General features: G+C 37.4%; 1 protein-coding gene across 2 annotated transcripts in view; it reads left to right on the forward strand.

The window, feature by feature from the left end:
• FAM117B (family with sequence similarity 117 member B) overlaps positions 1-18247 on the forward strand; it is a 28571-nt gene extending 10324 nt beyond the window's left edge. The window contains exons 3-9 of one of the 2 annotated variants that reach the window (XR_003991658.1): positions 3070-3162; positions 3675-3788; positions 9143-9286; positions 10316-10541; positions 11381-11501; positions 11830-12701; positions 13584-13668. Coding sequence is in view for 1 of the 2 variants with exons in the window: in XM_030488162.1 (XP_030344022.1) it covers positions 3070-3162; positions 3675-3788; positions 9143-9286; positions 10316-10541; positions 11381-11501; positions 13584-13902 (1017 nt within the window). In the remaining variant the exon portion in view is untranslated. Of the gene's footprint in view, positions 1-3069; positions 3163-3674; positions 3789-9142; positions 9287-10315; positions 10542-11380; positions 11502-11829; positions 12702-13583 lie in introns of both variants that reach the window. The other variant, XM_030488162.1, reaches the window with a different exon arrangement.
• Positions 18248-18636: the final 389 nt, after the last annotated feature.

The raw sequence follows: 18636 nt of genomic DNA on the forward strand, positions 1-18636 counted from the left end.
ATTAATGGGAAGACTGTAAAGGGCAGTGAATATTTCTGCAAAATGAATATGTTTAGTGGTGCTTGATGTTAGTATACTGCTGAGGGAAATCAAAGGATCTGTTTGGCTGCCTTAATTTAAAATTTATCACACCAGTAGAAAATTGTGGGATATAGGCATACATATATACATCCAAAGCTTGTGTTGATATGACACTGATGAGACATTGTTGTTTTTAATCTTTCTGGTGTGCTTGAGCAACCATTTTTGCTAAGGACAAGTTGAAAATGCAATTTAAAGCAGTTAGTTTCTCAAGGTAGTATGGCCTCTCTGTTTTTATTGTTTAGTGTTTCTGAAGATGTGGTGTTTGAATTACAAGATATTCTGTCTCCAGCGTGTAATTTTAGGTTTCACGAAGTCTAATGTGAAATGGGTGTGTTGAGATTTCAAAAGTTTAGGGAACAGGAATTGAATCTATTAAGAAATAAAAAATTTCAAAGTTGAGTAAGCAGGGTATCTTGATTCTGTGGGTTTATGGCATAGAAAGCAGAGTCATTCAGGAAGCAGTCTGGGAAGAGACAGCAATTTGTAACACACTTTGGCTTGCAGGCCTTTATAGAGATGCCCTCAGGTCATAGCTGAGACGTGTGTAAGAGATCCCAAGTTACTCAGAGACTGTCTGTGTATCAGACTCCTGCTTCAACTGATTATTTTGATGAATCCTGTCTATAAAACCAGACCAAATTATGTACATACAGGATGTTTATTGGATGATGACTAAGTGTATTACTGAGTGTACTAGGGTCTGGCTTGACTTCTTGCATACAGATACCAGTGTTTATAATCTTGTGTCTTTTTCCCGTTGAATCAAACCTGTTTGGCTCTGCCTGTGGCTGTTTGAAATATAGCCATGTCATAATACAGGTTAAACTGAGACACTTGCTTTGTATTTTTTTTAATTCTTAAAGAAATAATTAATTTCAACTGCAAAGCTTTTGCCTCTAAGACTTTTTTTCTTAAGTGTTCTACTACTATCTGTGATAAATTAAGCTAATTTCTCGTTGTAATTTTAGAACGTGCAGAAGGATGTTGTGAATGATAACAACTAATAAGCAAGTAGTAGTACTTTAAGAAGCTAGAGAAATAGAACCTCTTCGTCTATTGGTTATTGTGTCTGTGTTTCATTAAAACAAGTATTACAAGCAAAATATGGGGAATAAAGAGGAGGAGACTTGCTAAAATAGTATTACATTTGTGTCTTGGTGTAAAGACTTCCTGTACTTTTTTAATGTCTTATATCTACTCTTGCTCCATAAAGACTTCTAACTGTTTTCTATGGTTTGTTAGAAATCTTTAAGCAATCTTAAATCCTTAAAATGAATGAGATATTAATTTATTAAACAAGTCTTTAATGTAATTTAAATGTAAAGACTGATTAGAGTGTTAATTAGATTCTTGTAGGCAAGTGTAATAGGTTGGATTAGTTAGAATTAGTGGCTAAAACTTGCTGTTCCAGGTGCCAGAGGATAGGATGAGACTCCAGATTGACATTTGAGAATTGTTGAGACAAAGATTGATACATGGGAATGGTGGTTATCAATTATTCTATTTTATGATGCAGACAAGTGAGTGCTTTTCTGGCAAAATAGGTTCTAATGGTTTGTAATATTGCTATCAAATAGGAATTTCAAAGCAACCCTACCAACTTTGTTATTCAGATTTGTCCTAGTTAGTTTTCGATTTGGAGTGATGAAGATGAAAAATTACTGTCAGTGGAGGCTTTGCTGATATGAAGACAATGGGAGTTGCAACCTGTATGTTTCGAGTTACACCTCCATTTTCCTAGCAAAATGGGGATTAATACCACATCATCAAAGACATTGCAAATTTCTGTGTTCTGAGTACAGATGGAGTAAATAAGGTCAGCTTGTGGCTTGCAAGCTCTTAGTCTCAAATGTAAGAACAACTGTTGCTCACTGTAGATGTGGAGGTTTTAAGGCAAAGTTCCTGTCTGTAGGAGAAAGTGAGATATCAGTGACTTCTAAGGATGAGTTATCTAGGTGCTAAGAACTGCTCTGTGGCAACAGTGAATTTAAAAGAATTTACTCTTTCATTATGTAAGCTGCTTCCAGAAATCCTTCCCCCTGCTTCATTAGGTATGTTTCTTGTGACAGAATGAAGATTCCTGATAAAATTAAGATTCCTTGTTGTCCTCCTTTTTAGAGTCTTTACAGTTCACTGCTTTTGAAGGCAGTTCTGGACATGGTTAGGTGGAAATACAAACTGTCCACAAAGTGTTATCACAGCTTGCGTATGTGTTTTGTTACCTTAAATAAATACAGTTTGTCTTAATGGTGCCTTGTATTTCTCTGAACTTTTCCATGGCAGTATGTTTGCAAGTTTCTTTGTTAAATGTTAATAACTTTGTTGGTTTAGTGAAACTAGCTTAGTATTATGTGTGTCACTTTCTGCTTGGCCTAAGACAACTATGAACCTGAAGCTTTTTCAGGTTCATAGTAAATTAATTCCCTGCTTTGCAGTAGCTCTAGTGGTGCTTCTATGTCTTGCCTGCCTTTTTCTCATTCTTCTGACAAGAACATGACTTTGAAGCTGTGCTCGTGCAATGTTTACACCAAGCTATCCTTGCTAATATTTCTGTCAGAAACAACAAGGTCAGCATCTGTGCAGGAGATAAAATAAACCAGCTCCCTCAAATTCAGCACTGTCATACTGGTTCTTCAGAGCTCTGCAGCAGCTTGTGGTACATTTGGCTGTTAATATTGCCTTACGCTCAATAATTTGGAAGGGAATCTAGCACAATTCTGTATTAGAGTACATCTGAAAGTTAAGGGTTTTCTCTGTGTGTGCTTTTTGTTGGTTCTATTTTGGTTTTAAATTGCGAAGTTTCACTCCACTTTTTCATATTTTACTTGTCAGAAAGGCTTCTAGTCAGTAACAACTTTTCACTCACAGTTCTCAATCTAGCAAATCTTAACACTGTTCTCTCTTCTAATTTGTCTCAAGATATTCTGCCAGAAAGTAAGAATTAGCTTATTTTTTTTAATTAATCCTGTAATCTTCTTGCTGCAGACAGAAAGTGCCTGGGCTGAAGAGTATTTAGAAAAGAAGAGAAGTTCACACAAACGTTCAGCATCATGGGGCAGCAATGGTCAACTCAAGGAGGTCAGAAATGCTATTATTTGAGATATCTTTGGATTTTTTTTGCTGGTATGCACTGTTCCTGTGAGTTTTCAGGAAGGCACAAGTATTATACTGCTTCGTTTTATTATATAGACTGTGGGCTTGGTAAAAGTACAAAATTGATATTCATTTGGTATCGATTTCATATAATAATACAGGACTATTAAAATTTTTCATGTGAATGTGTGAGAAAGAAAGTGTCAAATGCAGGTGACATTCTTCATCAAAGAAGGAAATATAGCAGTGACCAAACTACTTTCAAACTTTATGTATTTTAAGTTCTTTCATTAAACCTCCAGAAACATCTTCTGGGCTTCAGCTGAACTGGTAGCTATTTTATTAAGTTCACAAGAACTTGAGTCTAATTTAGTGCTGGCAATAATTACATACGTTGTGGTAGTAAAGAATTTTAACGAAGTGATGGAATAAGTTGATGTAACTGTGTGTACCTGAATATATCTGGTGAAATCTAATGTAAATTTTTCCTTTATTAGATTGCAAAATTGCGTCAACAATTACAGAGAAGCAAACACAGCAGTAGGCATCATCGCGATAAAGAAAGGCAGTCTCCATTTCATGGTAACCATGCAGCCATTAACCACAGCCAGGTAAGGCTTTGCACTTCTTAGACATATTGGGTAGCTAATACTATTTTTAGCTTCTTTCAAGGGTATGATTTGTCTTAAAGGGAACTTAGAAATACCACATAGTGCTAAATATGTTGTAGCTATAAGTGAATTCTATCAAATAGATCTGTTTCCTTTGACTTCCTTGAGTGTATGGGGTTTTGGATCTTTTTCTTACTTGGCAGGGTTGGCTTTGAACTCCCACTTTAAAAGAATTTCAGATAGATCCCTCCTTAAAGCAAGACTCTTAATGTGCATTCTGCAGCCTCTGCAAAAGGATGACATAAGTTTAATCTAAAACCATTGATTATCTTTCTCATCACGCATTGCTGTAATGATTATAAAGTTGCACGTAGAATATGTCACACAGGAAACTGGTAGTAAAATGGTATACTCAGGTTTTTGCTGATCACATTTTGTGTCTTGACAATAGCACTTGTCTAATCCTATGAGGAGCTGATTTGGAGAGCTTACCTGACAAAAGGCTATTCAATGGGATTTTTATGTACTGTACTAATAGTGTTTATACTCTTGATGGCTTCACTCAACCTTTGTAAAATTTTTTTTCCTCCGTCACTTATCATGTCTTGAGACTTTAAGTAGTAATCACTTAAAAAATTGTGATGGTTAGGCTACCCCATGTTCTGTGTGTGGCTTTAGTTTTATCTTAAGACTGTTAATGAGGTCAGGTTCAGAGAGAGGTAATATTTTTAGCTCATTTAATAGCAGGTCAGAAAAAATTACGGGCTTTTAGATGCACGGTTCCTTTTCCAGTTATTAGTTTTAATTCTGTGCTATTAGAACTATTGTATTTAGGATTTTTTTAGAATTACATTTTTTTGACATAATTTAGAAATTACTTTTTAAAACTCTTTAAATCTTCAAACAGAAACTGTTTCCTCCTCCTTCTGTAAAGCAGAAGATCAGTTGGAATTTGAAATGGGCAGTATAATACAAATCCCTACGTTTTCGTTCACTTTATTGAAGTACAGGTGCAGTGTAGCATGCTGCTAATCTTAGTGACTGCTGTATCTGAAGTCAGAGCAGTCCAAAATGATAAAAGATAAAAGACAAATAAATGAACTTTCCCTTTTCTATATTTTTTGTTTGTTTTGTTTTTTACAAAGTTTATGAAAATTGGTGAGACACCTTATAAAAAAGGTCAAAGTACTCGATGCAGGTGTTTTAATCAAATTTGTAGAACTTGTTTGAGGATTTGTTCTGTGCTTGTGAGCAATTGGGGCATTTCAACCAGAAAAAAAAAGTGTACTAAGGAACTTTTGGTGTTAGGCCTTCAGTACACTGGAGAATTACATGCAGTCTAACAGGTTTGGCTTGGTATTCTACAGACCTCTAGGTTTCTGAACACTAAGCTATTGTCACTCTAACATAGATAACCTTAGTGGGTTTTGATTTTGAAAATGAACAGTGGTGCTACTACTCTGAAAAATCCTCCCTGTGCCCCAAATTATGTATATGAATATTTTGTCTTGCATCTTAATTACTTTATTATGATTATGAAATTTTACTTCTTGTATGGAGGTCCTTTGCATTCTGCCAAATTTTTCAGTATGTGAATAAAATATTGCACAAGAGAGAATTAGATTTTGGTCTTGTGAAACAGACTATAAAACACGAACTGAGGCAAAGCAGCTTTTCCAGCATTGTATTACAAACCAAACCATTGTTTTTTCTTGGTAAATTTTGTGCCAGCTGTGTTGAGCTACTTGTGAGGGGGGGAAGTTACAGAAGACTTCAGAAAGAGTAAGTGAAGGGTTTAGATTAACAGCATTTAGAGGCTGCTTTTTAAGTCAGAATGAAAATCTAACTGTAGGCATCAAGGGCAAAGTTCCTAGGCTTTGTCATTCATTTCTGGGGAACTGCTAAACTAGGATTTCTGGAAGCGGCTCAGTTCCTTCATGATTTGTGGAAGGACTGTGGAAGCACTTGCAGTTAGTGATTAGAATATTTAGAAATTTTTTTACATTCCCAACTTGAAGGAAACTTGTAGTTGTTGATGCTAGAGGGTCATATAAAGATTTCTGAGCTCAAGGCGTTGGATTCCTGAGAAGGCTGAGAAAATGTGTTAGGAAATTGCCTTGGTGGTCCCTTCACAGAGACCAGGTAAGCCCTGTTTAACATTTTGGAAATGGCTTACTCTTCTGGTTGAAACCGAAAGAAGCAATTCCAGTGGATTTATTTCCTCTTTTCTTCCCTACTAATAAACACTTAAGCATTGGCACAATTCTTGAGTTTTACCAAATTTTTTACAGATGGTACAGATTACCAAATATTTTAGATGATTCTTACCATCTAAGCCTCCAACTGATGGGTTGTGCTGCTTTCCCCTGGTTTTTGTTTGAAGAAAGAAATGCACACAATCTCTGTAGAATAAGCTTGTTAGCTACTCCTGTCCTTCTACTCAGACTCGGGAAATCGAGTCCTTGCTGCTGACTACTTTTTTTTTTTTTCTAGAGCAATTGAAAGTGTTTTGTTTGTTTGTCTTTTCATGATGCTAGAAATGCTCCATTCTGCCTCTTTTTACAGGAAGTAGGCTTTTCAGGTGCTTCTGAGAATGTTGATTTTAAATTAATTGCATAATCCTAAATCTGTAAACAGGAGTCAAACCAGTGGGATCTTCCTTTATTTTCAGTGTTAATGTAATGGAGAAACTAAAATTGAGACCAGAGCCAAGTAAAAATGGATTAGGTCTTCCAAGATTTTTTTTGTCCTCAGTACACTTGGCTGATGTTCTGCTGCTTCTTGACACAATGAACCATCAAGCTCCTTCCTTTCATTTTTCTGGGAAGCATGTGTCCTTAATGTCAATTGATTGATCATTGATCCTTAGCAACCACTAATACTGAGACCAACTGCTTGCAGTGTGAGGGGTTTTTTTGTGTCACTATTGCCAGTTTACATAGGTAGAATATTTCATTTTTAAAGTGAAATTGCTATGGTGCATTCAACCTTGAGATGGTTTGATGTTAGTATCCAAAAGCATCAAAAGATCTTAGATTCTATTTAAAGTTCTGTTGCTTGTTGAAAAAATTAGAAGAGCCAGAGTATTTTCCTAAAATACCTGTGAACATGCCTGCAAGTCTGGGGGCTCTTAACTGTCCTACACCAAAACTTGATGATAGTGTATTATTATGTGAGCACTGTAATTATTATCCTGTGTTTGGCACTGTGCTTCACTTTGTGTGTTCCCAAATATACAGATAGATATACAGTCCAATTCCTGTAGCCTATTCCTGTATATCAGGGATCAGCTCCATGCAGACCTCTGTGAAGGCAGTATTTCTAAAGAAAGGTTCTCAGTTTGAGACTGGTTGTTCCATCCCTGTAAGGGTACCTCCTTCCCTTTCCGTCCCTGGCACTCCAGATTAACAAGTCATCCTCAGTCATGTACAGAATATGATTTCTCTTGGAAGTGAAACATGCTGTATTGAGCCATAATGAACTCTGTTGAAGCAACTTGTGCTTTTTCTACTTTAAGCTCTTCAAACAGTACTGTGATTCTAAGCATTGTTGTGGTAGGCAATCATATTTAAAAGCTGGAGAACTTCCCCGTTTTGCTAAGGGCTGGTGAAACCTTAGACAAGCATAATTACTTTCTACTTTTTAACAAGTACAGTCTGTTCTAAGAATGTGTGTATTTAGTAACTGAGTTCATAAACAATCTTTATTAGTGCCTAAGCTTGTGCTGGAATACTTGTATTATGACCGGATATTGACCTGTATTAGTTTCCTGGATTGTGGATCCAAGGCCTTGGTTGGAACAGAATGCTTTCTCAGAATTCTATGCTCTTCTCCAGTTGTTTCTGTTTTCTCTTTTTCATCTTCAGGCAAGACATGTGAAAGTCTTTTCAAGTTTGGCCATTATGAGAATGTTTAGTTTTTGTAGACATAAACAGTCACAAGCATTTCCTGAACAGAAGCTTTTGTGGTCCCTGTGCAAGTCTCTTCGACAATAGCTATCTTAATGTGTCAGTAAAGCAAAACTAATAGAATTTGTAAGTTTTGCTGCTTCAGTGAGTGTGAGAATTGTCTGCATTACAATCTGCACTTAGAATTCTCTTGTTTACATTAATCTTTCTAAGGTAGTTTTTCTGCTAGACAAATTTTGCATGTTTTTTGAGTATTTGAATGCAAAGTCACAATGCCTTGGTGTCTGTCTTGCACAGTCTTGTTACTTAGAGGAAAAAAACAGCCAAACAAATTAAAAAAACAATAAAAATAACAATTAAAGGAAACAAACAAAACAAAACCCCAACAAACAACGAAAACACACACACAAAGACCACTTTGAAGACCAGGAGATAATGCTAGCATCCTTCAATCAGTAGAGAAGATGTTCTCAATCACAGCACACTAGGCTGTAGAGCCTAGGAATTTTACACAGGAGTTCTACCGTGACTTTTAAGTGTCATGCTGTTCTCTGAGTTGAACTAAATATTTGCATGACGTGTTCTGTTATCTATAGTAGTACCCAGCGAGAGTCTGTGTTGAAGTTCAGGGCAGAATTTTCTAATGTTCTGGTAGCATGACTTTTTAACGGGGGTGATGGGGGGTGGGAGGGAGGATGCTAATGGAGAAGAAGGGAAATCTCAAGGAGTTGTGGTGTACCAAAATGGGCTTTGGAAAACTTCAGTAACGTGTTTTCTGAGAATGGAGTTTTTGTGCATACCTTAAAACACTAGATTTTTAAAATGTAAATCTTCATTCTGAAACAACTGTGTGTTAACATTTGGATTTGGGATTTTAATCTTTCTGTGGGAGTCTTCCTAAATTGTTTCATCAACCTTTTACTCTGGCTTAATATAGTTACTGTGTTGGTCTTCATTTCTAGCATAGTGCAATCTTGCATTTGTGGAATACTTTTCCTTCTGCATGTGTCTGTTGCTGTAGGTGACAGCAGACTTCCATTAAAATACATTTTAAGTGAAATTACAAGTGGTAAATCCAACAATGAAGGAACTGAAATTGTGGTACAGCTTATTTCAGAAGGAATGTGAATATATTTTAAAGGCTTCAGAATTTACTTATATTTAAATGTTTCTGTTAAATTTTTACTTGTCAAGTGTTGTTGAGCTGGAGGCAGACCATATCAAGGGAAGTTTTGAAACTAGATTGTTGAAAGCTTTTCATTCTAGAAATTAGATTTGAACCAAAGGAGGTCCGCGTCTTCGTTTAAGGCATCCATTTTAACACGATCACTATAGTTTCATGTAAATCCTTGATATTGAAGTGTAGATGTGTTTTGTTTAAAGGTTCCTTTTTAAGTGTGTTTTCTAAGTAAACCTATCCTGCTTTTTCACTGTCTGGTTTCTCAGGCTCCCATCCCAAAGAGTGCTCTTGTTCCTGTGATACCGATTGCCAAATCAACAGGATCACGATTCCGAAACAGTGTGGAAGGACTGAATCAGGAGATTGAGATAATAATTAAGGAGACAGGAGACAAAGAAGAACAACTTGTTGTACGTATCTGCCACCATATTTGTTTTCTATTGTTTTGGTTTTGCTTTGAAGTTTTTCAGTTATAAGCTTTATTTTGCACAGGTTTTTTGTGCAATTTGCCTGGAATTCATTTTGCTTTCTTTAATAAAAGTAATTGAAAAGTCTCTTGGAAAGCAAAGTGAAGCAAAGAGTTGAATCTGAACCTTTTCCTCTGTGATTACTGTGATGTAATTAGTTTTCCAGTAAAGTATGAAATCTCAGTAAAACAGGACAAGACAAAAGGTCTGTTTTGAGCCTTCTTGTAGTACCTTTTTCTTCTTTTTGCCCATGCTGAACTGTCACCATCCCAGTTGAAGCATAACTTGACCATTTTTAACTTTTCATTTTACTTTTAGTTATTTTTAGAGGTAAATTTAAAGTATCAGAAATACAGGCCATGAAGATGATTAAGGGACTGGAACATCTTGCATATGAGAAAAGGCTGAGAGAGCTGGGACTGTTCAGCCTTGAGAAGAGAAAGCTCAGGGGGACGGTCTGACATGCAGGAAGGAAGAAGGGGGAGCTGGACTCTTCTCAGTAGTGCTGAAGAGGGCAAGAGGCAGTGGGCATAAATTAAAGAACATTAAATTCAGTCTGAACACAAGAAAAACGCCTTTCTTTCTCCCTTCCCCAGGTCCCCAAATGTGTGAGGGTGATCAGAACTGGAGCAAGTTGCACAGACAGGTTGTGGAGTCACTGTCTGTGGAGCTGCTCAGAACTCGACTAGACACGGTCTTGGGCAGACTGTACTAGCTGACTCTGCTTGAGCACAGGTGTTGGACTAGATGATCTCAAGAGGTCCCTTCCAAACTCGGCAATTCCATGATTCTGTGAAAGCTTGAAAACTGTTGTCCTTAGTTTCCAAACCTGACTTATTTTCTGTTGGAATCTTTAAATTTTCTACTTCAAATAGCTTTATGAAATCAAAAAAACCCCTTAGCATTACTGTATTTAAAGAAATTGCTAACCAGGCAAGAGCCAGGCATCTGATCCCTTTTATTTTCTAACAGCCTCAAGATATTCCAGATGGGCATCGTGCACCACCTCCGTTGGTTCAGCGTAGTAGTAGTACTCGCAGCATTGATACCCAAACGCCTGGTGGAGCAGACAGGGGTAGTAACAACAGCAGCCGCTCCCAGTCAGTATCTCCAACTTCATTTCTTACCATCTCTAATGAAGGCAGTGAAGAAAGTCCATGTTCTACAGATGATCTTCTTGCTGATTCCAGAGATAAAGGTACTGTGTAACTTTAAAAATTCAAAATGCTAAACTGGGACTTGCGATGTGCATAAATACCTTGTAAAAGAAAGGGTTTGTTTCCCAGATCCATGGAGAAATGGTAGAATGTTTTATTTTTTTAAGAGATCTGTTTTTTCCAAACTGCTCCAAATACTGTGTGCACACATATCTTGTGCTCTGTAATTGAAGCTGGATAGGTGTGACTGAGGAATGTGCTTCCCAAACAAGTTTTTGTTTTTAAGTAATGGATTCTTCAAGTACTTTAAGCAAGTTGAAGAAGCCAAAGTGTGCAGCAACAGGTGGATCAGCAAAGTAGACTAGTCCTGTTGCTTGTGTCAGGTATTTTTTGTGATCTCAGACAAAATGGGCAACCTTCCAGCACTTCATGCACTGGTAAAAGTTCAACTGTTTGGGGTTTTTTTTTTTCTGATTATTCTTTTACCAGAAGTATTCTGAGATAACCTAGGAAAATTTTATAATTCAATATAAACCTGTTCTGGTTTTTAAGGAATATGGCTTCTGCCCATTTCTTTTGGCTGGATGGTGACAGCACAGGATCATAGATTCACATTTGCAGTTACAAACTGGAAGTGTCCAGGAAGGAATAAAAATTGAAGAGGAGCCTGAAAAACAGTATAAAGAGAAATAGAGAGGAGGAAGGAGCTTGAGATAGAAAGCTTATTTGCAAATAGGCTTGGAGGCAAATCAAAATGTTTCTTAACTTTATATCATTGGTAATGAAGTGGTTTCAGTTTAGAGGGGCATTTAAAGATTGGGGTTATTGGAGTTTTTTATAGTGTGACACATTTAAGTAATGAGAAACTCTTTTCCTGCAGAGAATGGGAATAATTCTCCCTTGCCAAAATATGCTACCTCACCAAAACCCAACAACAGCTACATGTTCAAGCGTGAACCTCCAGAGGGCTGTGAAAAGGTTAAAGTGTTTGAGGAAAGCTTGTAAGTTGATCTTTACTAAATAAGAAATATTCAGAGTTACCCATTAGTTTATTGATTTTGAGTTGGAGCAAAATCGTTAGTCCAGTTATTAATACCATGCTGATAGCCAGATCTCTATTTTGTGTGACTATGTAGTGGTATGTATGAGTGTATTTTATTGCAGAGGTTTTTTTAAGTCAGAATCTTGAGGGACTTCTTTTTTTAAACCAGCATAACTTGGGAGGATTGTCTCTTACCTGGCAGATAGTGGGGGAGGAACTCCAATAATCAGATGTAATAAGAAGCTGTAATACAGGTGTATCAGCTAATATATGTCATGACTTGACAGGCACATCGTAATCTAGACTCTGAAGACCATATTGTGAAACTTCTAGTGACAGATAAGTGAATTTGACCCTAAGTATTTGATGCTTTGGTTATTCTGAAAATGCCAACTTTTGTTGTTTGGAAATATTCGGGGGGGTTTATGTTTTATTCTTATTTTCAGTGGGGGTTTTATACCCTTATGTCACTTGTATGCAAGACTCTTTTAACTTGTAGTTAAAAACTTCATCACACAAGGAGCATAATTTGTTTATAATACTCTTGTGCCTATATTATCTCAACAATGCCTAGTATATACTGTATACTTATTCTACTATAAGAAGTAATTAAAAAATTATAGATGCCTTTGTATTTTCCATCTCTGATCACTGAAAATGTATTCTGAGAGTTCTTTATGGTCTCTTCATAGCAATGTGGGAAGGGTTATGCTATAACTTAAGTTAGACTGTGTAAGCTGTGTTGCCGACAGATTTGATAGTCTTCACTTGCTCCAGGAACATACTCTATTGTGACTTGACTTGCATTTGCATCTCTTTTGGGATGTCCTTGCTGCGTAACTGTAGGACTGGTCTACTGTACAATGAAACAGGCTTCCACAGAAGTCTTTACGTAGTGTTCTTGGACACTGCAGTCTCACGCAAAAATCTTTCTTGCATCTGGCACTTGCATTCCACATGTACGTGGAATACATGAGTGTAACCATTTAAACCTCAACCTTTTCAGAGTAGAAGCATCTCCTACAAGAGTATACTGAAAAATTGGCTTACTTGTCCCAGTAGAATGAAGATAGAAGTCCATTCAGCTGTCTAACACACACATGGAAGAGAAGGAGAGGTTATAGGCTAAAGGACAGCGCTGGCACCAAGAAAAAAATGGGTATAAATTTCTCATAGCTTTCTCCAACGGAAAAGAGAGGCTTTGGAACAGATTCCCATAGTTTTGTCTAAAAGAGTTGGACTAGTTTAGTAGATTTACATTGCAGCATTTGAGATAGACAGAAGGCATTCCTGTGCTATCCACAATTTCCCTTCCAGCTCTGTCTCTCCTAGAGCGTGAGTTGCTTGAATTATATGCTGAGATGGCAAAACTGCAAGTCAGGATCTAAATGTGTGTTCCACACTTCCTTCCCAGGTTACAGGTACTTAATCACAGATGCCACTTCGAGAATACCACAGTTTACTCCCTGCGCTGTGTTTTTAAGTAAGATGGGCTCATCCTTTGCAGAGATTCAGGCCACACTCAGGTGGACATGGAAAGGAGGCAGAAGTATAGGAAAGGGAATCCCGCTATGATGATGAACAGCTTCAAGATGTGCAATATTAGAAACATTGCTATGCCAGCTTTCTCTCACAAGGCTTGCTGTATAAAGACTGTCGGGGGTCAGGGGGGACAGGCAGAATGTGTTGGGTTGTGAAAGTTTCTGGAGAACATGATCGAGAATGCTTCCTCATATATTGGATATGCCAGTTCATGGACAGGGTTTGTGATCTGCAACATGAACTTAGTGTTTTCCTTGGATTTGGAGACAGCCTGCCCTAAGAATGTGTTGTTTATCTCACAGTATATGTAAAGAAGCAGTTTAAATCACCTTGCCATTTGCCATGTGGTACAAGTGTCGTTAAGGCATTATTGAGTAGCTGAAATACTTCAAGTTTAAATATCAGCCTGTCTCCACTGATGTGTTCAGCCATACTTGCCATTGACAGAATTTGGTGGTTCAATGTCATTTTAAAACTACTATGTGTATTTTATTTCTAGGCCAAAGCCATTGCATGAAATTCCAGCCTTCTACTGCCCTGACAAGAACAAAGTGAATTTCATTCCTAAAAGTGGCTCTGCTTTCTGTCTTGTCAGCATCCTCAAGCCACTTCTTCCAACACAGGATCTCACACTTAAGGGCACTACACACAGCCTGACTGTCTCTTCCAGCATGACACCCAGTTTGTTACAGCCCATTTCTATGGCCTCCTTGTCTACAAACACAGATCAAGACAGGATCTCTCGTGGAACAAGTACAATAATACCACAGACCTCTATACTCCAGCAATCCGGACCTATTGAGGAAGCTGAAGGATAGATTTAGATTGTCTTGACATTTTTCTGGGCAACTACTGGGAAAAAAAATTGGAACCAGTTGACTGGACCTTTCTGATCACACTAGTTGCATTGTTTTAACAATTTATGGCACTGTCATCATTGAACTCTTTGTATAATTGACAGTTTGGTAGCACATTGAGAAGTTCAGGAGAATGCAGCAGCTGATACTCTGTTGCACTTTCTGCTTATGAAGACTCCGGTTCTGTTTCTCGCCTACTTTTTTAAACACTGGTGAAAACAAAGACTGTCATAATCCTTTGCCATTTAAAGGACCAGTTGTTGTGATGCTTGTGTCCTTTGACTTTTTTCCCATTGAAACAAAAATCTCAAGACCAACCAGCTGATCCCATTTACCATTGTAATATGCAGAGGGAGGGGCAATCAGATGGTTTTGCAAGATGTCTTTTGTATGAAAATGTGTATTTTGTAAAAATAATTGCCTTTTCTGGTGCATAGCAGATGGTGTTTAGAAGACACTTTCCTGGTGGTGATCCCCCCCGCCCCATTTTATTTTGGGTTTTGTTTTTTTTGTAGGGAAGGTTCTTTTTTACTTGGCTGTTTTACAGCTGCTGGGACCAAAGGATTGCTGAAGTATTTCAGCAGTCTCAAATTATGTGACCTTGCTGAACAGCCTCAGCCCTAAACAAAATAAGATAATATGTTTGAAACTTTTAAAACAGAATAGTATTCAAAAAGCAGTGTTAGTATATAGTGTAAATTTTTTTGATATTGGAAGTTTATTTTTCAAGTAAGTCACATTCTTAAAACTCCTTCCTTCACAGAATTCCCACCAGTGTTGGTTTATTGGCTGAAAAATTGCATCTTAAAGCACTTGCCCCAGTATTGTTCTATTTGTCCATAGGATTTTTGTGCAGGGGTGGGGAAAAAAATGTTATCCTCTTACTCAGTATTGTTTCTTGCAGAAGATATGCCACTTGCCTCTTAGAGGCTTGCTTGGCTATTTACAGAGTTAGTCAGCCTGAATGATTAATCACTCTTGGCACAAATTTGCTCTGACGTGACTCATCACTGTATTATAGACCTTGGCCACATAATACTGAAATATCTGTGCATGGTTTCCTCCCTGTTGTCATAGTGGTGTTTTGTGTGTCTGTTGAAGTTGATGGTTTGTCAGGCATGGTATCTGTTACGGCAGATGCTGTTACGGCAGCAGATACATTCTCCCTTTTTGACCAGCAACTTGGGCTGGCATGTAAAACAGAGGATCTTTTTGATACATGGTCTGTCCTGATATGCAGCAGTTTATGGTTCCTTTGAAATTATAATAAAAGATGAAAATGGGGGGAAAGGCAATTGCTGATGGAAACTTCAGGAAAAATACAATACAGATATGCAAAAAACTGCAGTGACCTGACTACCAGTGCTGTATTAGCTTATAAAACAAATTTACCATGTACCTCTTTTACAGAGTTAGATTCAGTAATTTCAAAGTAAGTGTCATTGTGGACAGTGTCTGGACCTGAATATTGGTCTATTACACATGAGCAGTTGTCACTGGCTTGCATATGCATAGCTTCCATGGATCAGTTGCATACTCAGGTCCACTCATAACTGCATCTGTTTAAAGATGGTACTGCAAATACAAAATTTCATTCAGTGCTTAATATGCTAAATTCTGTGGCAAACATTTCACTTGGGAGGAAAAAAAAACAACCAAACTGCATACTTGTGCAGATAATAGTCATGGTTTTTGATGCACATCTACTGTTCCTTTAAATCCTACATAAATAATTATGATAGCAATGTACTTTGCTCAGCAAGTAAGAGCAAATCACACTAAATAGTATAATGAATCCTTGTTTAAAATTATGCAAAAATTCATCAAACAAATGGACCAGAAAGTGTTAAAATATTAGACATGTTAAATTAGCAAACAAGCAGAATTTGGATTACTATCCATCTTCCCATCAAAACAGATAGAATTGTGCAGATGGAACTAAAGAACGCCGTTTTGAAGTAGCAGCTCTGACTTATACCGAAGAAGTAATTGAGGGACAGACTTTTAAATTAAGTGGCTTTGTGCATCAAGTTTGGCCAGTTGATAATTCTTCTCTAGGTTTGGTGGATATTAATTAATTTATCGTGAAACAGTTACAGTGCAATTTGAAGTCTAAAATCTACTGCTTTAGATAGGTTTGTTTAAACCTGGTATGTCTGGATTCATGGAAGGTCAGATCATTCAGGTGAAGGAAGTGCTTGTTAAGTCTGTTTTCTGTTTCTGTAACAGTAGCATGTAAAGAGCTTCTCCGTCAATACCACACTGCCTAGTGCTTTATCAGGAGATCTTAACTGAATGGTTAAGAACCAAAGGGCTAAAGTTAATGAATAGTCTTTACTACAGCCTTGAGGCTTAACTGACTCCACCAAAACTGCATTCTGATGTTTGTTTTCATCACAGAGTGACTCTCCAAATAGCAGTGGGCTTTCATACCCAAGGACTTTCTTTTGCACCTGTTGTAGTACTTGAGCATCTCTTTGGTAGTTTACATTGTATGTTATTGGACAATGTACTGTACAAGTTAGTGAGCTGCTCTGATAAAAAACAAATGTAAATGTGTGAGGTTTTTGCTTTTTATAAAAACTGCGTTCAGGACAACATTCAGTCTTTTTTATATGTAGGACAACTCCACCATTGCAGTGGCAGCTCTACTTTACTATGAATCCATACTAAAGACTCAATTGAAAAAATATGACAGCTCTTGTTCCAAGACCAGCTTTTACATGTGTGCATACAAAAATTAGCCTTAAACTTTTTATGTGCTGTCTTGTGCCATAGCAGAGCTGTTAAGTAAAGTATTTAAATGAATTTCAAAATAGATTTGAGAGTGCATGGAGCTTTCTTAAAGTTCTTTTGTTTAAAGAGTGGGATATTCTGGTTTTTGAGGGCTTGACCCATGCATTACTCAAGCACAGTTTTACTGAAAGAATTCAAGTCCTTTCGTCATACTTTAAATCCTAACTATGCATAGACCTAGTCAGTTCCTTGATTGCCTACTTTGTAGCTTAAGAAAAATTAGAGGTCTATTTTTATGCACAACTTGACACTCTTGATATTCTTGTTTTCTTGGTATTTCACACTTCTAGCCACACTTAAAGGCTGGTGGCAGTGCTTAGTAACGCTGACAGTTGATTTGGAGATATACTAAATGGTGTTCCTCCAGCTGTAAATTCTGCATAAGTCACAAGGAGGGAGGTCATCGTTGTAATGAAGGTCTGCGGTGGCAGCTATGACTATTGGAATCCTTTTTTTAAAAACTCAAGGCACAAGGGCAGAGGACTTCTTTGTTAAAGTTTGACCTGCTTCAGCCATTCTTGTCCTGCTTGATGCCATACTCCTATAGCAACAAATTTAAGTACTTACAAAAGTAACAGATAATGCTTGAGTATATATGTCTTGGAAAGAAATTCTTGTTTGCACATACATATCCCAAGTGAGGAAAAAAAAGGAGTGAAAATTAAATACTGCATACTGTGGAAGTAAATGATTACTGTGTTTGATTTATGTAAAGCAATAGCAGCTCTTAAAAGGTATGTTTAGTCTCAGGGCTATTTTTTGGTTTGTTCTAAACTTTTCTGGAATTCAGAATCTGAGATTGTTGGAAAACGCTGAAACTGAGTCTTTTGGGAAGAAAAAAAGTCATATCCATTAACCTTTCTTCTGCCTCAGGCTAACTTCTTGTTGCTTACTGAGTTTTATCAAATTCAATGGTACAGCAATAATTCCTGGCTGAAGTATTATGTCCTGTCCCTGCCATCTCTGAAATGCTGATGTATTTACAGTAACTCACTGCCAGTGATGTCCGTGTTTCCTTGCTGAGTATTTGACAGCTTCTCTGTGAAACTGTAAACGTGAAAGAGAATGCATAGAAAGTCACCAGAGACAGGCAGTTACAAAGATCAGTGCTGCAGGGTGACTTCTTGACTTCCATTTGACTCATTGTGTGCATGCACACATACAGTCTGCGTAGGTCTGCTGCTTTTATCTTTATGGTTTGAGGCAGGACTGGTGTTTGTAAAGATCTTTCTTTGGTGTTTTTTTATGGACAGACTTGCAGACTTGTTCTCATCCAGAACTGGTGCGTGCTTACATGTACCTCCAAAGCAAATCTTGTGTGTCATTCTTCCTTGTTCTCATGAATATAATCTGCAAAAAAGACCCTTGACATAAAAGAATCAGACACTTGAGAATGTCAGGGCTGTGCTTTCTCTCTATAACTCCATAGTTTAAGTGTGTGCACTTCATCAAATGTCACAGCCTAAAGATGTGATGGCTTAGACCCAAACGAGGTTGGCATGTATTAAAAATGTTGGCTCTTAAAAAAGGTAATAAAAGATGTATCTTTCCTCACCTAGGGAGGTGAAAAGCACTGCGGAGAAACTAGTTTCATTATGATCAAAGAGTTCTTACGGAATTGCTTTTCTAAACCTGGGTGTGCAGGAAAACAGAATGACCACTTACTGCGAGATGTACCTGTATATTTTCTTGACTTGAGTTTGTAAGTGTTCAGCAACTCTGAAAAATCATTTCTGCTCTTAGCATTTTGGTCATACAAAGAATGACCTAGATGCATTGTTTTGAAACTGTTACTTTGCGTGTCAAGTGGAGAGAGAATGTTAACTCTTCACAAGTGTTTTGTGAAATTCCAGTCCTGTGCCCTAACTAAACTGCAACAGTCTTTTTCTGGATGCTCCA

The sequence above is a fragment of the Strigops habroptila genome, chromosome 5 (genome assembly GCF_004027225.2).
Source record: "Strigops habroptila isolate Jane chromosome 5, bStrHab1.2.pri, whole genome shotgun sequence".
NCBI classification, from domain to species: domain Eukaryota; kingdom Metazoa; phylum Chordata; class Aves; order Psittaciformes; family Psittacidae; genus Strigops; species Strigops habroptila.